This window comes from Pteropus medius, unplaced genomic scaffold (assembly GCF_902729225.1).
Source record: "Pteropus medius unplaced genomic scaffold, Ma_sr-lr_union100, whole genome shotgun sequence".
NCBI lineage: Eukaryota > Metazoa > Chordata > Mammalia > Chiroptera > Pteropodidae > Pteropus > Pteropus medius.
This window is the reverse complement of record NW_024349803.1, coordinates 20053865-20072519: the sequence shown is the minus strand read 5'-3', so window position 1 is coordinate 20072519 and position 18655 is coordinate 20053865. Positions and strand designations below refer to the sequence as shown.

The 18655-nt window shown below is 60.1% G+C and overlaps 1 protein-coding gene across 1 annotated transcript in view; it reads left to right on the top strand.

Annotated features, from left to right (window-relative positions):
- CELSR3 (cadherin EGF LAG seven-pass G-type receptor 3) overlaps positions 1–18652 on the top strand; it is a 36897-nt gene extending 18245 nt beyond the window's left edge. The window contains 30 exon segments of the mRNA XM_039836813.1: positions 131–243; positions 626–705; positions 1135–1258; positions 1604–1720; positions 1823–1971; positions 2207–2322; positions 2576–2734; positions 3238–3438; positions 4137–4658; positions 4661–5021; positions 10957–11115; positions 11200–11339; positions 11524–11634; positions 12168–12331; positions 12508–12672; positions 12751–12903; positions 13205–13287; positions 13365–13512; positions 13782–13895; positions 14004–14081; positions 14414–14509; positions 14596–14702; positions 14857–14926; positions 15856–15948; positions 16035–16133; positions 16532–16624; positions 17367–17546; positions 17735–17789; positions 18054–18190; positions 18400–18652. Coding sequence (XP_039692747.1) covers positions 131–243; positions 626–705; positions 1135–1258; positions 1604–1720; positions 1823–1971; positions 2207–2322; positions 2576–2734; positions 3238–3438; positions 4137–4658; positions 4661–5021; positions 10957–11115; positions 11200–11339; positions 11524–11634; positions 12168–12331; positions 12508–12672; positions 12751–12903; positions 13205–13287; positions 13365–13512; positions 13782–13895; positions 14004–14081; positions 14414–14509; positions 14596–14702; positions 14857–14926; positions 15856–15948; positions 16035–16133; positions 16532–16624; positions 17367–17546; positions 17735–17789; positions 18054–18190; positions 18400–18414 — 4202 coding nt within the window. The 3' untranslated portion in view covers positions 18415–18652.
- The last annotated feature ends 3 nt before the right edge of the window (positions 18653–18655 follow it).

Below are 18655 nucleotides of genomic sequence, written 5' to 3'. Positions count from 1 at the left end.
CACCCCCAGTCCTGGTCACGACCCCGGCCTCGGCCCCCCACGCCTTCTACCCCAGGAGGAGCCTGCTCTGCTCTCAGCCCCGCTCCCCTCGAGAACACGCCCCTTCTGTCCCGCCCCTTCTCCCCGCCAGGCCTTGCTGTCGGCCTGGATCCTGAAGGCTATGGGAACCCCGACTTCTGCTGGATCTCGGTCCACGAACCCCTCATCTGGAGCTTTGCAGGCCCTGTCGTCCTTGTCATCGTGGTGAGTGCCCTGCTCTAGGTGCCACCTGTGTGCTCCCCTTGGAGGGGGCAGGGGACCCTGCAGCAGGTGTGGCGGTATCAGCGGAGGGGTGCCAGGTGGCAGGCCGCAGGCTTCCTGGGATTGGCCTCTACTGCTGTCCCCCGCTCAGCTGGCACGGAGATGGAGGCCGGGTCGGAGATGGCTCTCCCTGCCTCTGCCTCCCTCTCTCCGTCCCTCCCCGGCTTCCTATCCCTGACTTTGATGCTATGATTCTAAGCTCCTTTGTTTCTCATGTCTGTGCTGTGTGTGTGTTTCTCTGGTTCTGCCTCTCTCGTCTCTGTCCCTCACCATCTCTATCTTTCTCTGCCCTGCCCCCACTCCACATGTCCGGCCGGGGGTCCAGATGACCGGGAGCATATTTCTCCTTGCTGCCCGCACATCCTGCTCCACGGGGCAGAGGGAGGCCAAGAAGAACTCTGTGCTGTGAGTTGGCTGTCGGGGGGACGTAGGGGATTCTCACCCCCCCTGGGTGGGGTCTGAGGTCCGCAGAGCATCCCTGGCGCAGGCTGGGCTCCAGATTCTGGGTAGGGGGAGGAAATTACGTCTGCCCTGGCCCGTGGTCCCTCTCTGGTGCCCTTGCCATACTCTGGCCCCACACGTGCTTCTGCCCAGCCGTCTCCCCAGAGTCTCCCATGGCCTGGGTGGCTCACTTTGCCCTCTGCTCGTGTCCCTGCCTGTCTTCCATGTTCTCTTTCATGCCCCACTTCCTGTGTTTTCCCCATGTCCCCTCAGGGCTCTCTGAGTACCTGGTTCTTTCCGTGACCTCCATGTCCCTGTGTGTCCTTCTGTGTCCCCTGCATGAGCCCCGCGTGACTCTCGCGTGTCCTGTGTCCTCCCACGTTCCCGCGGCAGGACCCTTCGTAGCTCCTTTCTGCTCCTTCTGCTGGTCAGTGCCTCCTGGCTCTTCGGCCTCCTAGCAGTCAACCACAGCGTGCTGGCCTTCCACTACCTGCATGCCGGATTCTGTGGGCTCCAGGTAACGCTGGCGTCCCTCCCTCGCCCTGGACCACATGGGGCTTCAGCAGGGGGGGTCCAACCCCAGGCAGGGCATTGGCCCCAGGCCTGGGGCTGATTCTTCCTGGTGACTAACACCAGGCTGGGTGCTGGTCCTGGACTGACCTTTCACCAACACCAAGGCTCCTGGCCACTTGCTGGCCGACATTGACCTTCACTGACTCCAGTCATCATGCCATCTGACCTCTCACTGCCTTGGCTGACTTTCTCTAACTCCCTTGCGAGGTCCCTGACTGACTCCTGGTGGCCCTGCTCTGACCTTCTCTGACTCATTTCCAATCTCTCTCTGACCCTTGCTGACCTGCAGGGCCTGGCGGTGCTACTGCTCTTCTGTGTCCTGAATGCAGATGCTCGGGCCGCCTGGACACCAGCCTGTCTGGCCAGGAAGGCAGCGCCCGAAGAGGCCAGGCCAGCACCTGGGACGGTGAGGGGCTCTCAGGACTGGGGAGTCAGCGGGGGGGTCTCTGGGAGGCCAGGGTTTGCGGCTTCTCCAGGGCTGGCTCACACTCTGCCCCCCACCCCCCAGGGACCTGGGGCTTGTAACAACACGACCCTCTTCGAGGAGAGCGGCCTCATCCGCATCACTCTGGGTGCCTCCACTGTCTCCTCTGTGAGCAGCGCCCGCTCTGGCCGGACCCAGGACCACGATAGCCAGCGGGGCCGCGGCTGCCTCAGGTGACCAGAGGGGCCTCCTCGTGCTGGGGACCCATGGCTCAGATCAGCCCCACTTTGCCAGGGGTGGGCGTTACCAGGTCCCATCTTGGCCATCTGCTGCTGCCTCTGCCCCCGACGCCTCACTCCTGGGATGCCTCCAGAGCCATTCCACATGCGTGTGCAGACACCCCAGCCTCCAAAGCACCCCCTCATATCCTCTTTGATGGGTGGGGTGGGGGGTCTCCTGCATTTCCAGGGACAATGTCCTGGTTCGACATGGCTCGGCTGCTGACCACACTGACCACAGCCTCCAGGCTCACGCTGGCCCCACTGACCTGGACGTGGCCATGTTCCATCGAGATGCCGGTGGAGGTAGGGGCCTGGGTCAGGGAAGAGGGAAGCAGAGGATCTCTCCCCAATTCTCCTCTTTTCTGCCCCAAACCAGGAGCAGAAGCTGGGGTGGGCTCCCCGCTGGGTCACTGCCCTTCTGTTCCTATCCCTGCTCAAGCTCTCCCTAGGTCCCCAGTCCCAGCCCCATCTCTGTAGCCACCCTCAAGACTTCCCAAGCCCCTCGCCTCCCCAAGCCACTGCTAGGCCTTCCTCCTTCTGACCTTCCTGCCTCCAGGTGCAGACTCCGACTCCGACAGTGACCTGTCCTTGGAGGAGGAGAGAAGTCTGTCCATCCCATCCTCAGAAAGTGAGGACAATGGCCGGACACGGGGCCGTTTCCAGCGTCCACTCCGCCGAGCAGCCCAGAGTGAGAGGCTCCTCACCCACCCCAAAGGTGATGGGGCTCTCTGATCCCACAGCTGACCAAGAGACACCCCATGTTCCACTTGGGTGTGACCCAGGGACCCTGCTACTCCCTGAGGATTCCTGGGACCAACCTGTTAGGAACCTGGGGTCATCCCTGGGCCCCTGGACCCCTCTCCCCCTCCAGCCTTTCAGCAGCGTTCTGCTGGCTAGAGATCCAGCAACAGTCTGGGAACAGAAGAACAAGGTTGGGGATGTCGTAGGGTGACACGTCACCCCTCCAGCCCCTGGTCTTCCCTGAGGGTTGGGGTTCCACTCTCGGCCATCAGGTTGCCCCTCCGCCAATCCAGTCAAGAGTAGCGGCTCATCAGTAAGTCCCTCCCCGGATGGTTCCATTGATCCCTGAGAGACATCTCTTGTCCTACCCGTACCCAGAATAGCCAGGGTCTCAGGAGTTGTTAGGGCCAGGAGGTCACTGAGTCTGGATCATAGGGGTCAATCTAGAGGCTTCTGTAACCAGCCCTGGCTCCACAGATGTGGATGGCAATGACCTCCTGTCCTACTGGCCAGCCCTGGGGGAGTGCGAGGCTGCCCCCTGTGCTCTGCAGACCTGGGGCTCCGAAAGGCGCCTGGGGCTGGACACCAGCAAGGAAGCAGCCAGCGACAACCAGCCGGACCTGGCCCTGACCAGTGGAGACGAAACCTCCCTGGGCCAGGCCCAGCGCCAGAGGAAAGGTATCCTTGACCTTGGCTTGCACTTCAGGGACCCCAGGGGCCACCCCTGTCCTGACCCGGGGGATTTCATCCTCCTAATTCCAAATTGCTTCGCAGGGGTCCTGAGAGCACCTCCAGCTCTGACCTGGGGGGTTTCTGCTCCTCCACCCTGCCTCACAGTCCCCGGAGACTGCCCCACCCTGACCTGGGAATAGCCTGCCCCGTACCCTGGTCTGCACGACAGAAACTCTAGGGCCGCTCCTGCCCCAACTAAGGGGATTCCTCCCCCTCCCCCAACCCCAGTCTGCTTTGTGGGGACCCTAGCAGCTTCTGCACCCCAGACATCAGAACTCCTGCTCTACCCTGGAGGGTTAGAGCTTTACAGGGACACCAAGGGGTTGTCCCTGCCCCAACTCAAGGGGATTCCTGCCCTTTGACCCTGACCGGAACCTGGGGCTGCCCTTCCTCTGACCTCAGGGGGAGGCATGTCCCTACCCCTGTGCATGGGGACTGCCCTCTCCTGACCCAAGGGATTCCTGTCTCGCTACTCTGTCCCATGCTGCCTCTCTGGAATTCTCAGAAGCTGCCGCTGCCCCTCCCCAAGGGCTTTCTGCCCCCAATCTTGTGTCACAAGGATCCCAGGGCTTCTGTGTTCCTAGACCCAGGGAGTTCTATCCCCAGCCCATACACACCCTGTCACCCGCTTCGTCTCCCCACAGGCATCCTGAAGAACCGACTGCAGTGCCCACTGGTGCCACAGACCCGAGGTGCCCCTGAGTTGTCCTGGTGCCGTGCAGCCACCTTGGGCCACCGTGCTGTGCCGGCTGCCTCCTATGGTCGCATCTATGCTGGAGCCGGCACAGGCAGCCTTTCACAGCCAGCCAGCCGCTACTCCTCCCGTGAACAGCTGGACCTGCTTCTCCGGCGGCAGCTGAGCCGTGAGCGACTGGAGGAGGCTCCTGCCCCTGTTCTGCATCCCCTCAGTCGGCCAGGCTCCCAGGAACGCCTGGATGCTGTGCCAGGCCGCCTGGAGCCCAGGGATCGGGGCAGCACCCTCCCACGGAGGCAGCCGCCCAGGGACTACCCTGGCGCCGTGGCCGGCCGCTTCAGGTCACGAGACGCGCTGGACCTAGGGGCACCCTGCGAGTGGTTGAGCACACTACCCCCACCCCGCGGTGTGCAGGACCTGAACCTACAGCCCCCACCTCTGCCCCTGTCTCCCCAGCGGCAACTCTCAAGGGACCTCTGCCATCCCGGCCCCTGGACTCCCTGTCTAGGAGATCGAACTCAGGGGATCAGCTGGACCCCATGCCTAGCCGACACCCCTCAAGAGAAGGCCTCGGGCCATCCCCGCAGCTGCTCAGAGTTCGGGAGGACCCGGCCAGCGGCCCCAGCCACGGCCCCTCCACGGAGCAGCTGGACATCCTCTCCTCTATCCTCGCCTCCTTCAACTCCTCAGCTCTCTCCTCCTCCGTGCAGTCCTCCAGCACGCCCTCGGGCCCTCACACCACTGCCACGCCTTCTGCCACAGCCTCTGCGCTCGGGCCCTCCACGCCACGCTCCGCCACGTCCCACAGCATCTCGGAGCTGTCGCCAGACTCAGAGTAAGCGGAGTCCGTCACCTGCTCACAGCCTCATCAGCTTAGGGCCACCTCCTGTACACCCTGCCCTGCGTTCTGCCACAGAATAGGGTGTACGTTAGCCGACAGTGGGGGCTCCCCGAGTCTCAGCACAACAAGCGGGCCACAGGCTGAGGGCAGAAGTCTGGCAGGGAGTAGGGCTGTGATTAACAGGGACTTGCTGCCTGTATGATTGGGGCCAGCCACCGTCCCCTGCACTTCCCCGGGCTAAGAAGGAGAGATAGGTACCTTTCAAAAGGGCTTAAGCCAGTGGAGTGTGGGGTGGCAGGGTGGGCAGGAGCCAGTGGGAGGGGCAGGGAGGAGAGGAGGAGTCTTCTGGGGAGGCTGTGCTTAGGGGGTCCGGTGGGTGGGGTTGGGCGAGGGTTGGAGGTAGTGCCAGGATATGGGTGCCTTTTATGCCAGGCTGAAGAGCTAACTTTTTTGGTAAATCATTCATTACTTAGCAGGTCAGTATTAAGTCCATCCCACCTTTGGGCACTATGGTGCGGGGGTGGGGGGTGCGCACAGGAATTGAGGTGCAACCTGGTGCGTCTCAGGTGCCTGTGGGGCATCTGTGGGGTAGGGGGTGGTAGACGTACCTGGCAAACAGCTGGATACACAGGAGTCGGAGAGGGAGTGGGGAGGAACCCGGAGTTGCCCTGCCTTCGGAAGCCAAACGGAGAGCGGCTTTTCAAGGAGAAACAGCTAGGTCAGGCTCTGTGGAGGTCCGTGGGATGAGAAGGCTTTGCGGGGCAGGGGACCCTGGGAGCAGGGCAGGAGACCAACAGAATCTGAGCAGAGTTGGGGAAGGAGAAAGAGAGGGGCAAGCGATTTGGGGGGCCTGGTGCTCAGGGCTCTGGAAGGATGCTGGGGGTAGGGATAAGAGGGAGCCGTGAGCACAACCTGGGGCCTCCTGCAGCCTAGCCTTGGGGTTTGGTTGTTGGGGGCAGGTAGAGGACAGGGGGACTGAGCAGGGCTTCAGGCTCTGGAGTCACATTTGACTTCTCTGAGCCTCATTTTCTTCATCTGCAAAATGTGTCTGTAGTAACAAACTGTCAAGTGCTCAACATAGTATCTGTACGTAGTAGGTGCTTGCTCAGTGCTTACAGACATAGGTGGCTGACCAGGGGGCCTTGCTGATGCCTTTGGGGGTCCCGAATGGGTGAAAGGATCAGAGAACCCCGAAATGGGCATAAGAGGGGTGGGGACTGAGAGGCAAAGGTGATGGGGGAGGTGAGGGGAATCCAGAGCCACCTGACTCAGAGTCCTCTCAGCAACCACCTTCAACGTCCGCATTCAACTCTGCAGAGTTCCCAGAAGTGAGGGTCATTCCTGAGGGGCAGACGGACAAGCTGAGGAACAGCCGAGGGCGATGGAGGATTGGGGCAAATGGAAGAAACTCCAGGAGTCAGGGGCTGATCCCGAGGCAGCCCTTGGCTCTGCCTGTTGCTGCCGTGCTGAGGTTCTATGCTCGTCTGTGAGCGTGTGAGCATGCGTGTAACAGGTGTGCGGGGCGAGGAACTGAAGGGAGGACTTTTATACGTTTTGTACCTTTGTAACCAGAGAGATATGCTTATGTTATTTTTCAGCTTTCTGTCGCCTGGGGTTTTGAGGCTGGGCTGGGAGAGGGAGGGGACAGAGGGAAAGAGGTACAGAGTTTGGCCCCATTCGGGTCCCTGGCAAACCATATGCTCTTTTCTATCATCGTACTGGGGCGGATTCAGGCAAATGCCCCCTAGCCCCCAGGTCGATCTGCATATTGTCAGGGCCCAAAGTACAGAATCGATCTTTGCTTTTTCTCGGATGCCCCGAGGGCCAAACTTCTGGGACTGAGGGTTGGTCTTGGAAATAGGGGTCCTCCGACTGCCTCACAGGGGATCGCTCAGGCCGTCCCTCCCTGTGGATGTTTATTATGTGGAGTCCCTGCCACTTACTGCCTTATGACCTAGGACTGATGCTGTGGGCACTGGTGGAGCAGCAGATGTCATGTTTACAGAGCAAGGCTTCCCTTTCTCCCATGGGGAAGGGCTCAGGCCTCTAATCAGACATTCCTGCAGAAGGTGGACCCACGGGTCTCTTTCTTCAGCCCCAGCCCCTGCTGTGAGCAAAAGTTGTCTGTGGTGCCATTTGATTCCCTGACACTGCCCCTGGCTAGACTTTATTCCAAAGCCTGGGGTAGGAGGGCGAGGAAAGGGAGCAGAAAAGAGGGAACTAAAGACACGGAATGTAGGGGCCACTGCCTCCGATGAGTACAGGAACCTCCCTGGCCCTACATACCTGGGCTGCAGGAAGCGACACAGCTCCACCCTCCTTTATTCCCTTCTAAAGGGAAAAATGACTGTTAGGACCCTGTTCACAAAACTCTCACTTTTATTACTTCATCTGATGTCCGGAACTGGGGACTTTTAAATTTTGTTACTTTGTTTACAGGTCAAGATTTAAAACATTTTAAAACTTTGTTTACAACTTAAAACTTTGAACTTTTACACTTCGTTTACAGTTAAGAATGTTTTTTTCTCCCCACCCCCCCTTGTTTACAAAGTGAAAGGTAGAGAAAGTGGGAAAGGGGCTTCGAGGACCCGTCTGTGAGGACCCTGGACCTTGGCCATATGGAGGGGTCTCTAACCCCTAGCTCTTCCAGGCCAAAGGTCATTTCTGAGTCCCCTGCTGAACAGCAGGCCCCAAAAGCCTGGAGAGTAGGGATCCTCTGACCACTGCGAACAGTAGTGGTGGAGGGTTGTGAGGGGCTGGGGTTCTGTGCAGACACCCTCCCCTCCTACGCATACTCTTAGGAGGCAGTTTCCAAGGAGATTAAGAGTTCTACTTCACTGACTGGTGCCAAATCCCACCAGCCAGGACCCCAGCTCTCCTTACCCAGAATGACTTCAGCCCTGGAAGGGTTGAGGGGTCCACTGTAGGGAGAGGGGGTTGTCCTTGCTATGTCCTAGGTTCTGTAGATGCCCCTCTCTGGAGGTCGCCCCCTCCAGCCCCGTGGCCCCTTTTCCTGTCTGTGTAAATTGTTCCGTGAAGCCGCGCTCTGTTTTGGGAATAAACTTCTATAGAAAATGGTTATTGACTCTTTCTGTTTGGTCACGTAGGACGGTGGCCAGGCTGACCTTTGGGAGAAATCCGAGCACTGTCCTCCCTCCTCCCCCCCCCCGGGGGGGAATATTCAGCTACTTTTAGCTTATTTCATTGGAGATTTGGACCAGGTTCCTACTTCTTTCACCCTGAATTCTGACCTGTCACCTTGTGATTGGGGCCTGAAGTACAAGTACAGGTGCTGGGAGTAAGGTCCCCAGGGAAACTCCCTCCCTTGTCAAGGCAACAGGATGATTTCCTAAGTTTTCAGGGCCTGCAGTCTTGCATTTGCCCTGGCATTTACCCTGACCAGGGGTCAAACCAACCCTGGGAACTGTCCTTGCTAACCCTTCAGCCCACTTACAACAGCACTGACTCCTACCAGCCTCTCGACCTTGGAGCCAGCAGCGACGTCGCGTTCCTCCACGGCCGGGCTGAGGGAGAAACTTTGGGCAAGATGCCTGGGCTGTGCCATGTGAGGTGGAGGGGAACTTCAGCCTCATTTCAAGGTCTGGGTGTCCAGAGTCGAAAAGGGAGGCTTTGGACACCTATGGCCTCAGTGTCATGCCTGGAAAAAGCCTGAGGGTGGCGCCCTCAGAGGGGATGGCCCCTTGGATCCGAATACCCGCGGAAGGGAGAGCTAAGGCTCTGGTCCCTAGCCGCTCCCCCAAGCATCCTGTCACCTTGAGGATTTCCCCTTCCCATCCCATGGGGACCCTCCGCAACAAGTCAGGACCTGGTATCAGGCCCGTTCCACTCAGGGACCTGGAGCCGCGGGTCCGAGTTCTGTAGTTCCACCCGGCACAGACAGGAAGTCTGGGCGAGCCACGTTGTGGGGTAGGAGCCAGGCAGCAGGAGACGAAGGGGTTAAATCTTTCTCCTTCGGGCTCACCCCGCCCGCAGAACGGCACTTAGGCCCCGCCCAGGCAAGCTGATTGGCCTAAGCCTTCCCAGTTCTGCCCGGGGATTGGCCCTTGGGTGCGCGCCGCAGGTCCTGCCCCCGTCCCAGCCCCGCCTTTCGGCCCGTAGCGGCCTCGGGCCCGAGCTGTTAGAGAGCTGGCTGCACCTGGCAGCTTTCCAGCCATGGGGCTGTCAGAAGCGTCCCGGTGAGTGCAGGGCGCAGCCCCGGTTCTCCGTATCCGCGTGCGTGTCCGCGAGGCGCGGGCCGCCCCACGGCCCCCGCGCAGGCGCCGGCTTGGGTTACCTCGGAAGGGTACCGCCAAATCAGGAGCAGCCATTTCATGTCTGCAACGCCTCGGTTTACCTCTTTGCCAATTTTCTGCTGGCGGCTGCCCAGCTGCAGCGAGGGATAGGGGCGGGAGCCCGCGCAACAGGGACCCGGCCGCGTGCGGAGGAGCCCCGGCCCAGGAGGTGCGCCGGCGGGCGCGCCGGTGTCGGGAGGTCGCTGCAAGAGAGTCCACATCGCGGGCCTGAGTCCACCCAGCCTTTCTACTGATCTGCGAACGAGCGCTTGGGCTCTGGCCGGGGTGCTCTACCAGAGGGAGGGGCCAAGGCTCTAGGCCCCGCCCCCCAAGCGCGAGTTCTGCGGAGGGGTGGGGTGGGGTGGGGAAGTCCTTTTAGAAGACCTGAGTGACTCAAGGAGGAGTGGCGAGGGGGCTCAAAGATCTCTGAGACAGCAATGAGAAGTCTCTGGGGTTTTCTCTGTACCCACGCCACTTCCTCCTCCAACCGGGACACCCAGTTTAGAAGCCTTTCCCAGGTGAGTTCCTGCACGTTGGGTGGGATCCTCCCCCTAGGTCAGAGCTGCCTACAGAGCAGAACTTTCCTGACAGGTGAAAGCTTTCTCAGCAGGGGAGAGCTTTCCTCCAGGTAAGATGTCCCTGCTGAGATCCATTCCCAGGTGAGAGCTTTCTCCCATTCCAGGTGGGAGCCTCCCCCAGGTCAGAGCTTCCCTTGGGTGAGTACCCTCCAGAGCAGAACTTTCCTGGCAGGTGAAAACTTCCAGCCAGGTAAAAGCTCCCCCTTCCAAGAGCTCTTATTCCCAAGTGAGATCTATTTCCAGGACAGCTTCCCCCCAAGGTGAGAGCTTCCCCCAGGTAAGAACTCCTTCCCCACAGATCTCCTATTCCCGAGTAAGATCATACCCCCTCTTAGGTGGGAGCCTCTGGGCAGATCAGAGATTCTCCCCAGGACAGAACTTACCTGGCTGGTGAAAACTTTCCTGTCAGGTGAGATCTCCTATTCCAAAGTGAGGTCCCTTTCTCTCCAGGTGAGAGCCACCCGCTGGCTTTCTCAGATTAGGCCGAGTTTCTCTGCAACCTGGACCCTGGGGCTGGAGGACCAGGCGCAATCTTAGCCCCAGTACTTTCCTTCCTTGAGAGGGGAAGGTCTCATCTGAAGAGAGGTATACCTGAAGAACTGGCCCCCTGCTTTGCTGGATCCCTTCCTCGCATGTGCTCTCAGCCAGCCAGCACTGGGCTCATGGGCAGCTGGATAAGGACTCAGAGACTGGACAGGAACTGGCTGGGGGAGAGCAAGAGGCTCGGGGCCGGAAGCTGGGAGGGGCAGTCAGCCTGGGACCTGGACTGGTAGAACACTCAAGGCTGAGCAGCCACACCTGGGCTGGAGGTATGGTCTGTGCTCATCTTGCTGTCTCTTCGTGAGAGACTTTGGCCCAGCAAGAGGCTTTCACTAGCCAAAGTTCAGGTCCTGCCCCGGCCTGGGCGGAGCCTGGGGCTCACAAGGGCCAGCTGGGAGCTGGACCTACCCAGATCTTGGGGCCTAAAAAAGTCAGGTGAATGACTCTTGTCTGAGGTGGAGGTGTGGGGGAAGGTGGGCCGGGGGTGCCCTCACTGTGTCTCTGGTCTTGCCACCCCAGACCACGGGACACACACATACTGCTGGCCACAACAGAGGCGATGGAGCTGAGGAGGCGAGACTACCATGTGGAGCGGCCACTGCTGAACCAGGAGCAGCTGGAGCAGCTGGGGCACTGGGGCTCGGTCACTGGGGCCCCCAAGTGGCGAACCTGGTTTCAGTAAGGCTCCGAGCAGAGGGGCTGGGGGACACTGGCAGGACTTAGGTAGTCCCTGTCCTTCGGCACCTACCCTTGTGTCCCCAGGTGCTCCCACGCTCGAGCCCGAGCCCTTCTCTTCCGATGCCTCCCGGTTCTGGCCTGGCTCCCCCAGTATCCCGTGCGAGACTGGCTCCTGGGTGACCTGTTGTCTGGCCTGAGTGTGGCCATTATGCAGCTACCACAGGGTGAGCCACCCCTGATTCAGAAGCTGTACCCTCAGCCTTTGGGTGGTGACCCCGACCCTGGTCTTGAAGCGCCCCCTCCCCACCACCACTCCCCACCAAAAAAAAAAAAAAATCTGAAGCCATGACTCCTGCCCCTGGAACTATGGCCCATGACCTAGGGCTGGGATTCTCTCATCCTTTCAAGGCCTGGCCTACGCCCTCCTGGCTGGACTGCCCCCCGTGTTTGGCCTCTACAGCTCCTTCTACCCTGTCTTTATCTACTTCCTGTTCGGCACTTCCCGACACATCTCTGTGGGTGAGTGGAGCCAGGCCTGGCTTTGCAGAAGGATGCTCCCATCCCCCATGGAGGACAGGGTGAGGGAGGGCTGAGCAGGGCAAGGGAACTTAAGAGGGCAGCCTTGGTGCTGGGCCACCGAGAGACGGGCCCAAGTGTCCTTCCCAAGCAGGGCTAGGCCTCTGAGCAAGGGGCCACAGGTTCAGGTTACCTAGAGGCCCTGGCTCAGGAGGGCATGGGTGGGTGAAGCAACTCGAGGGGCCCAGGACTCGGCAGAGGCCTGATAGGAAGGCAGGCCGTGCCCCCTTGTCCATTCCAACTTCCTGAGCCAATGGGCACGGGCGGGCGGGGTAGACGATGTGGGGCCAGCATTCCTAGACACCCTCCCCCGAGCTCAGGGTTTCTACCTGACCACCCACCGCCTCTATGGCATGGCATGGTCTGAGGATTTTAGTCTAGAAATGGACATCTCCTGGCCTCTTCCTTAAGACCAGGGATCCAGGGTAGGGCAGTGTCCTCTCTCCCTCAGACACGCCCTGACCGGTCCCCTGCAGGCACCTTTGCGGTCATGTCCGTGATGGTGGGCAGTGTGACAGAATCCCTGGCCCCGGATGAGGCCTTCCTGCAGACCTCGAACTCCACAGTCGATCAGGTGGCCAGAGACGCCACCCGCGTGCAGCTGGCCTCCACGCTCAGTGTCCTGGTCGGCCTCTTCCAGGTGCAGAGCTCCCGCCCAACCACCAAACCCACTCCTACCCCGTCCGCCAGTTCCCCTGAGTGACCATCATCGTCCTCCCCCTCATCGCATGCCCCTCTGATCCCACCTGCCCTGGGCTCTGCTCCAGCCACCCCTAGGACCCCCGTCTTCTCTGACTGCCCCTGGCCACCCCACAGGTGGGGCTGGGCCTGGTCCACTTCGGCTTCGTGGTCACCTATCTGTCAGAGCCTCTGGTCCGCGGCTATACCACAGCCGCGTCTATACAGGTCTTCGTCTCGCAGCTCAAGTATGTGTTTGGCCTCCGTCTGAGCAACTTCTCTGGGCCACTGTCCCTCATCTATGTGAGTGAGGGTGGGAGGAGGGACGGGGGGGTGTGCCCCATGACCTCGAGTGCTGGCCGTGACCCTGCCTCCCCTCAGACAGTGCTGGAGGTCTGCCAGAAGCTGCCCCAGGCCGTAGTGGGCACTGTGGTCACTGCAATCGTGGCAGGGGTGGTGCTCGTGCTGGTGAAGCTGTTGAATGGCAAGCTGCAGCGTCATCTGCCCTTGCCAATCCCCGGAGAACTGCTCACGGTTCGGAGTTTGGGGGGCAGGGGAGAGGGGCAAGTGAGGCTATATCCCAGTGGGCATCCCCCAGGTATTGAAAGACTAGCTGGAGTGGGCACTGGCGAGAGCTCCTGGGGATGGGGGACCTGGTGTTGGCATCTTCCTGCCCCTGACAGCATCTTCTCTTTCCCCAAACGGTGATGTCTGTCTCTCACCCCATCACCAACTCCCCCAAGCCCCTCCGCAGGTTTCGCTCCAGGCCTCCCCTTCATCCCCACTGACAGCGATGCCAGCACTTCCCTCTCCTGACTCTGTCCTCTCCCCCCAGCTCATCGGGGCCACGGGCATCTCCTATGGCGTGGGCCTGAAGCGCAGATTCGGGGTGGATGTCGTGGGCAACATTCCTGCAGGGTGCGGCCCTGGAGGTCGGGGAGGGCTGGGCGGCCAAAGCCTACTCCTTCCTTTGGCCTCACAGCTGTCCCTCATAGGCTGGTACCCCCAGTGGCCCCCAACCTCCAGCTGTTCGTGAAGCTCGTGGGAAATGCCTTCGCCATCGCCATAGTTGGCTTTGCCATTGCCATCTCTCTGGGGAAGATCTTTGGCCTGAGGCATGGCTACCGGGTGGACAGCAACCAGGTCTGGGGGATGGGGCGGGGGACACGTGGGGTCAACCTGGTGTACAATAGACTCCAGGGCCTGGGGGGTTGCAGTATCCGGTGGGACTCACGGGGACAACAGACAGATGTGCTGGGACCATGCGGGGGACTGAGGGTGGGAAAGCAGGCAGGTCTTTGGGGGCTACTGAAGAGGGATGGAGGTTGGGGACGTGTAGGGCCTAGACACAGCGGCACAGTGACCAGGCATTGCCCGTGAAGTCACCTTACATCTGCACTCCCCCCCTCCAGGAGCTGGTGGCCCTCGGCCTCAGTAACCTCATCGGGGGCATCTTCCGGTGCTTCCCCGTGAGCTGCTCCATGTCTCGGAGCCTGGTACAGGAGAGCACAGGGGGCAACACACAGGTAAGCTTCAGGTGTGGGCGGGGCTGTGCATCTGTGCACAACTGCTTTGCCTGGGTGACCCCTCCCCACCCACGCTCACCCTACCTACTGCTCACTCCTACCCCACAGGTGGCTGGAGCCATCTCCTCCCTCTTCATTCTCATCATCATCGTCAAACTTGGGGAACTCTTCCAAGACCTGCCCAAGGTGAGCCCCCCACCCCAACCCCCGCCCATCCAGGCTTGAGGGCCTTGGCCAGGGTCTCAGATCAGTCTGCGAGGCCCCAGATGAGGGGCAGGGAACCAGGTCATGCTGTTTTTCAAGGTTGAGATCTTTGCGGTGAGGTTTGGAGCCAAAGGCCAGGGATTAGAACCCTTCTCAGTCAGGTCTAAGTTGTCAGGTTTCCGGGGCAGGTGGTGGTTAGTGTCATTTGAGATTAGGCTCAGGTGCTTGAGGTCAGGCTGACTCATGCTGGGAGGGTCAGGGTTGTCAGCATCTGGGTACCCCTCAGCAGCCCTAGTGACACTCCCCCATGACAGGCAGTCCTGGCAGCCACCATCATCGTGAACCTAAAGGGTATGCTGATGCAGTTCACAGACATATGCTCCCTCTGGAAGGCAAATCGTGTGGATCTGGTGAGGCCTGGGAACCCAGGGGTGGGTCGGGGGCCTTCATCCCCAGTGGCCTCTCTGGATCCCATCTGCCGCTGTCTGTTTTGTAGCTCATTTGGCTGGTGACCTTTGTGGCCACCATCCTGCTGAACCTGGACCTGGGCCTGGCAGTGGCAGTAGCCTTCTCCTTGCTGCTCGTGGTGGTCCGCACGCAGCTGTGAGTGACCCCTCTCCATCCCCCCATTCCAGCTGGCGAGGGATGAGGTCCACAGGGGCTCCCCTCAGCTTTCCCACATCTTGAGGGTGACCCCAGGCTCCCAGTTGCCCCGTCTCCTCGTGCCCCTCCACCCACACTTGTCTCTCCTTCACAGGCCCCACTATTGTGTCCTGGGGCAGGTACCAGACACAGATATTTACAGAGACGTGGCAGAGTACTCAGAGGTGAGTGGCAGGGGCTGAGCAGGAGGGGATGGAGGGTGGGACAGAGGCAGAATGGGCCTTTGTTAGTCTCTTCCGCAGCTGACAAGGACATCGAGAGCCGAGGGCACTTTGGCCTTTGGACTTTCAAGGGGGGAATTTGGGTCTATGACGCCCCTCACCCCAACTCCAAGGACAAGAGGCTAGGAAGGGTCAGAGGAAGAGTGGACAAAGATAGACCTGGGGACCTGGGGAGGCGTCTCTCTTGGAGCCAGCAGTCCAAGCCCCATCCTGCGGAGCAGCCCTGGGTCAAGCGTGCTGAAGGGGTGGCATCCTGGGGCACTGGGGTGTCAGGGAGGCTGTTTCTTGACCTGACGGAGTTACCAAATCGCTGTCATTCACTGGCCTCTGTGCCAAGCACTGGGGACAGAGGTGGAGGCTCTGGAATGAACAAACCCATCCCCCTGACATGGAGCCTTGAAAGCCGAGCACAGTACGATCAGGCAGAGTGAGTGGAAGACATGCGGGGAGCCCCTCCGCCGGATGGAAAGGGAGATATGGGGTGCGGGGCACGTTATGCAGGTCCGAGCACCGAGCAGAGACCTGGGCTGAATGGGGTGACAGAAGACAGACCACAGGGCCAGGGTTGGAGACCCAAGCGGAAGCCTAAGAGCCACTGAAACCCAGCTTAGGTAGTGGCAGGAGGGCGGGGGAGACGGGAGGGAGAGGTGCGGGGCGACCTGGAGAAAGCTGGACAGGCAGCTGAGGGCCTGGGCAGAGGGCAGGAGCAGGATGAGGAGTCAGGGTGACATGGGCCTCAAGCTGCACCCCTGCTGGTTGGGGAGCAGAGGGCTGGGGGGGCGGCAGGCACTGGGGCACATGAGGAAAGGCAGGAAACAAGATGCAGTCATGAGAGAGGGGGCTCAGCCATCCCCACCCTGACCCCTGCCCAGGCCCGGGAGGTCCCAGGCGTGAAGGTCTTCCGCTCCTCGGCCACCGTGTACTTCGCCAATGCTGAGCTCTACAGTGATGCGCTGAAGCGGAGGGTGAGGCCTGGGTGCCCCAGGGTGTGTCAGAGGGCCCCCCAGCTCCCCATAGCGCCCATATCCGCTTCCTCCATGTTTGCCTCTAGTGCGGTGTGGACGTTGACCAGCTCATCTCCCGGAAAAAGAAACTGCTCAGAAAACAGGAGTTAAAGCTGAAGCAACTGCAGAAGAAGCTCCAGAAACAGGCAGGGGCCCCTCTGAGCCAGTGGCTCTGCCCTCTGTCCTGCTGCCGACCCCACCCAGCCTCCCCCTCAGCCTCCCGGTTTCCCAACTTCTCACCCTTGTTCTCTATCCCTGTTCCTTCCTGATGCACCCAGGGTTCCTGCTTTACTCCCCTAGCAGGTCCTGGCTCTTGGTGGGTTTTATTTTTCTCTCATTTCCTGAGTCACTGACAGTGTGAATCACAGTTTTCTTTCTTTTATGGCTCTTCCCGAAGCTGGGTAAAACCCCAGCGCCTTCAGCTGGTTGGTTCCTGGCCCGCCTACCTGCCCAGAGCCGGGGGGCAACACCAGGCCTGCCTGGAGCAGCCGTTAATACGGCAACTGGAACAACTGCTTTCTGTCCCTCTTCTTTGCTGGCCTAGGGTGCTGCCTCCAAGGGCACTTCTGTTTCCGCCAATGTCAACACCAGTGACGGTGACATTGAGAGCAACAATGTGGAGGGCTCCAAGGCCCAGGTGAGGCCAACAGTGAGAGAAGGGGCAGCCGTGGCTGCAGAGATGGGGGTACCCCAGGTATTTCCTGTGAGGAAAGCCATGGACCTGCCGCTGTGGGTTCAAGGTGATCGTGCACTGGGATGATGGATCAGATACGCTGGAGAGATCTCTAGTGGTATGCCGTAGAATTCTATGTGTGGCTTTTTGTCTGTGATCTGAGGCCTTGATGAAGAACTTGAGTGTGTAGAGTCCACAAGGCCCCACAGTCTGTCTCATGGAAGCAGGCAAGGGTTTGGGTGTATGCAGAAAAAATATAGGATCGAAGGAGACACCAAGCTCAGTTAGAGACCCAGGTGGGGTGCTGAGTTGTCCGTGCGTGCACATGTGTGCACGTGTCCCTTCTGCTCTGTCCCTTGGCCCCCAACCCACTCGACCCTGGCTGACCTCAGGGTAGGGCACGGTCTCCCAGCGCCCTTCCTTCTTAAGCGTCGCCATTAAGCCTGGACCCAGGAGGTAACAGCGGTATATGTGTCTGTGCGTGCTCTGAGTCTGGGCATCCTCTCCTGTGTGTCCCCATGTGTCCCTCCTGTCTGCATACGGGAGGCTCCCATATCCACGTCCTCCTGCGTCCCCTGCATGCCCCGTCTAAGTTCATATTTACATGCTTGCCCCACCTTCCGACCCTCTGTGTCGCCGCATGTCTGTGCGTAGTCCCTGCCTCACCTCCTCGTGGCCAGTCCTGGCAGTGTGTCTGGCTCCCCAGCAGGTAAGCACAGAGAATGAGCTAGAGGACACGGCAGCCAGTGGTCAAGAAGAAGCCAAGGCCCCAGATGCGTCCACACTGAGGGCCCTGGGCCTGCCTCAGCCGGACTTCCACAGCCTTGTCCTGGACCTGGGTGCCCTCTCCTTCGTGGACACCGTGTGCGTCAAGAGCCTGAAGAATGTAAGGGGCTGGAAGTACCCCTAGAAAGACCCTGGGGGAGGACGAGCCCCCTCAAGCCTCTACTTTGACCCCATAACTAGCTCTAAGAGCCCTCCCAGCGTCTCTAAACTCCCTCTCCGCAGCCTGCCCGAGTCCGCCCTCAGAGCCCCTGGGCCTCCCTCTGAATCTGGTCCCTTTCTCTGCTGCAGATTTTCCGTGACTTCCGGGAGATCGAGGTGGAAGTGTACATGGCTGCCTGCCACAGTGCGTGGGGTGGGGACAGCCGGAGTGGTTCGGGAAGAGGGTTGAACTCTTCTGGCCAGAGTCTTCCAGGAAGCACAAGGAAAAATGTCTTTCTCTGAAACTGGAGATCTCCTGGAAGGCGGGGTCAAGGGTCAAGAGTTACTGGGGTTTAGCTGTAGCCTCTGGGGTGGCATTTGGGGTGACGTGGGTCAGGGCATTTTGCTGGTGAGTGGGGCTGGGGTTCCTGGTGGTTCTTCGACTCCAGAGACCTATCCTTGCCGACAGCTCCCGTGGTCACTCAGCTTGAGGCCGGGCACTTCTTCGACGCATCCATCACTAAGCAGCACCTTTTTGCCTCTGTCCATGATGCCGTCATCTTTGCGCTCCAACAGCCGAGGGCCAACCCAGTCGGCCCTGTTTTGGTGAGCTGACCTCTGGCCCACTGAGCTCTTTTGACCTGCTTGTGCCCACACTGACTTCGGCTCCAGGAAGTCCCCACCCTTCCTGATGCCCTTCCAGTGGACCCTTCTGCCTTTAGATGAAGCTGTTCCTGGGCAGGGGTTGCTGTGGGGGGAGGTATGTGCCCTTTCGTGGCTGACGGGAGACTGACTGCCCTCGTCTGCTCGCTCAGGTTACCAAACTCTGACCACGCTGCCCGAGACTGCCCACCTCTGAAGGTTGTGACGGGGCACCCACGAGAACCCTCCATCCCTGTACTGCCTCCGGATGTCACCCAGGAGTCCCTTTCGTGCACACAAACACAACTCAGGAATGGAGGTCCTAGGATTCCAAGCTCAGTGCTCTAAGCCCGGGATGGGGCACAGCCAGGTCAAGGGGAGCATGCCTGTTTCCAGCCTCAGGAATAAAGACTAGTTTGCCTAACACCA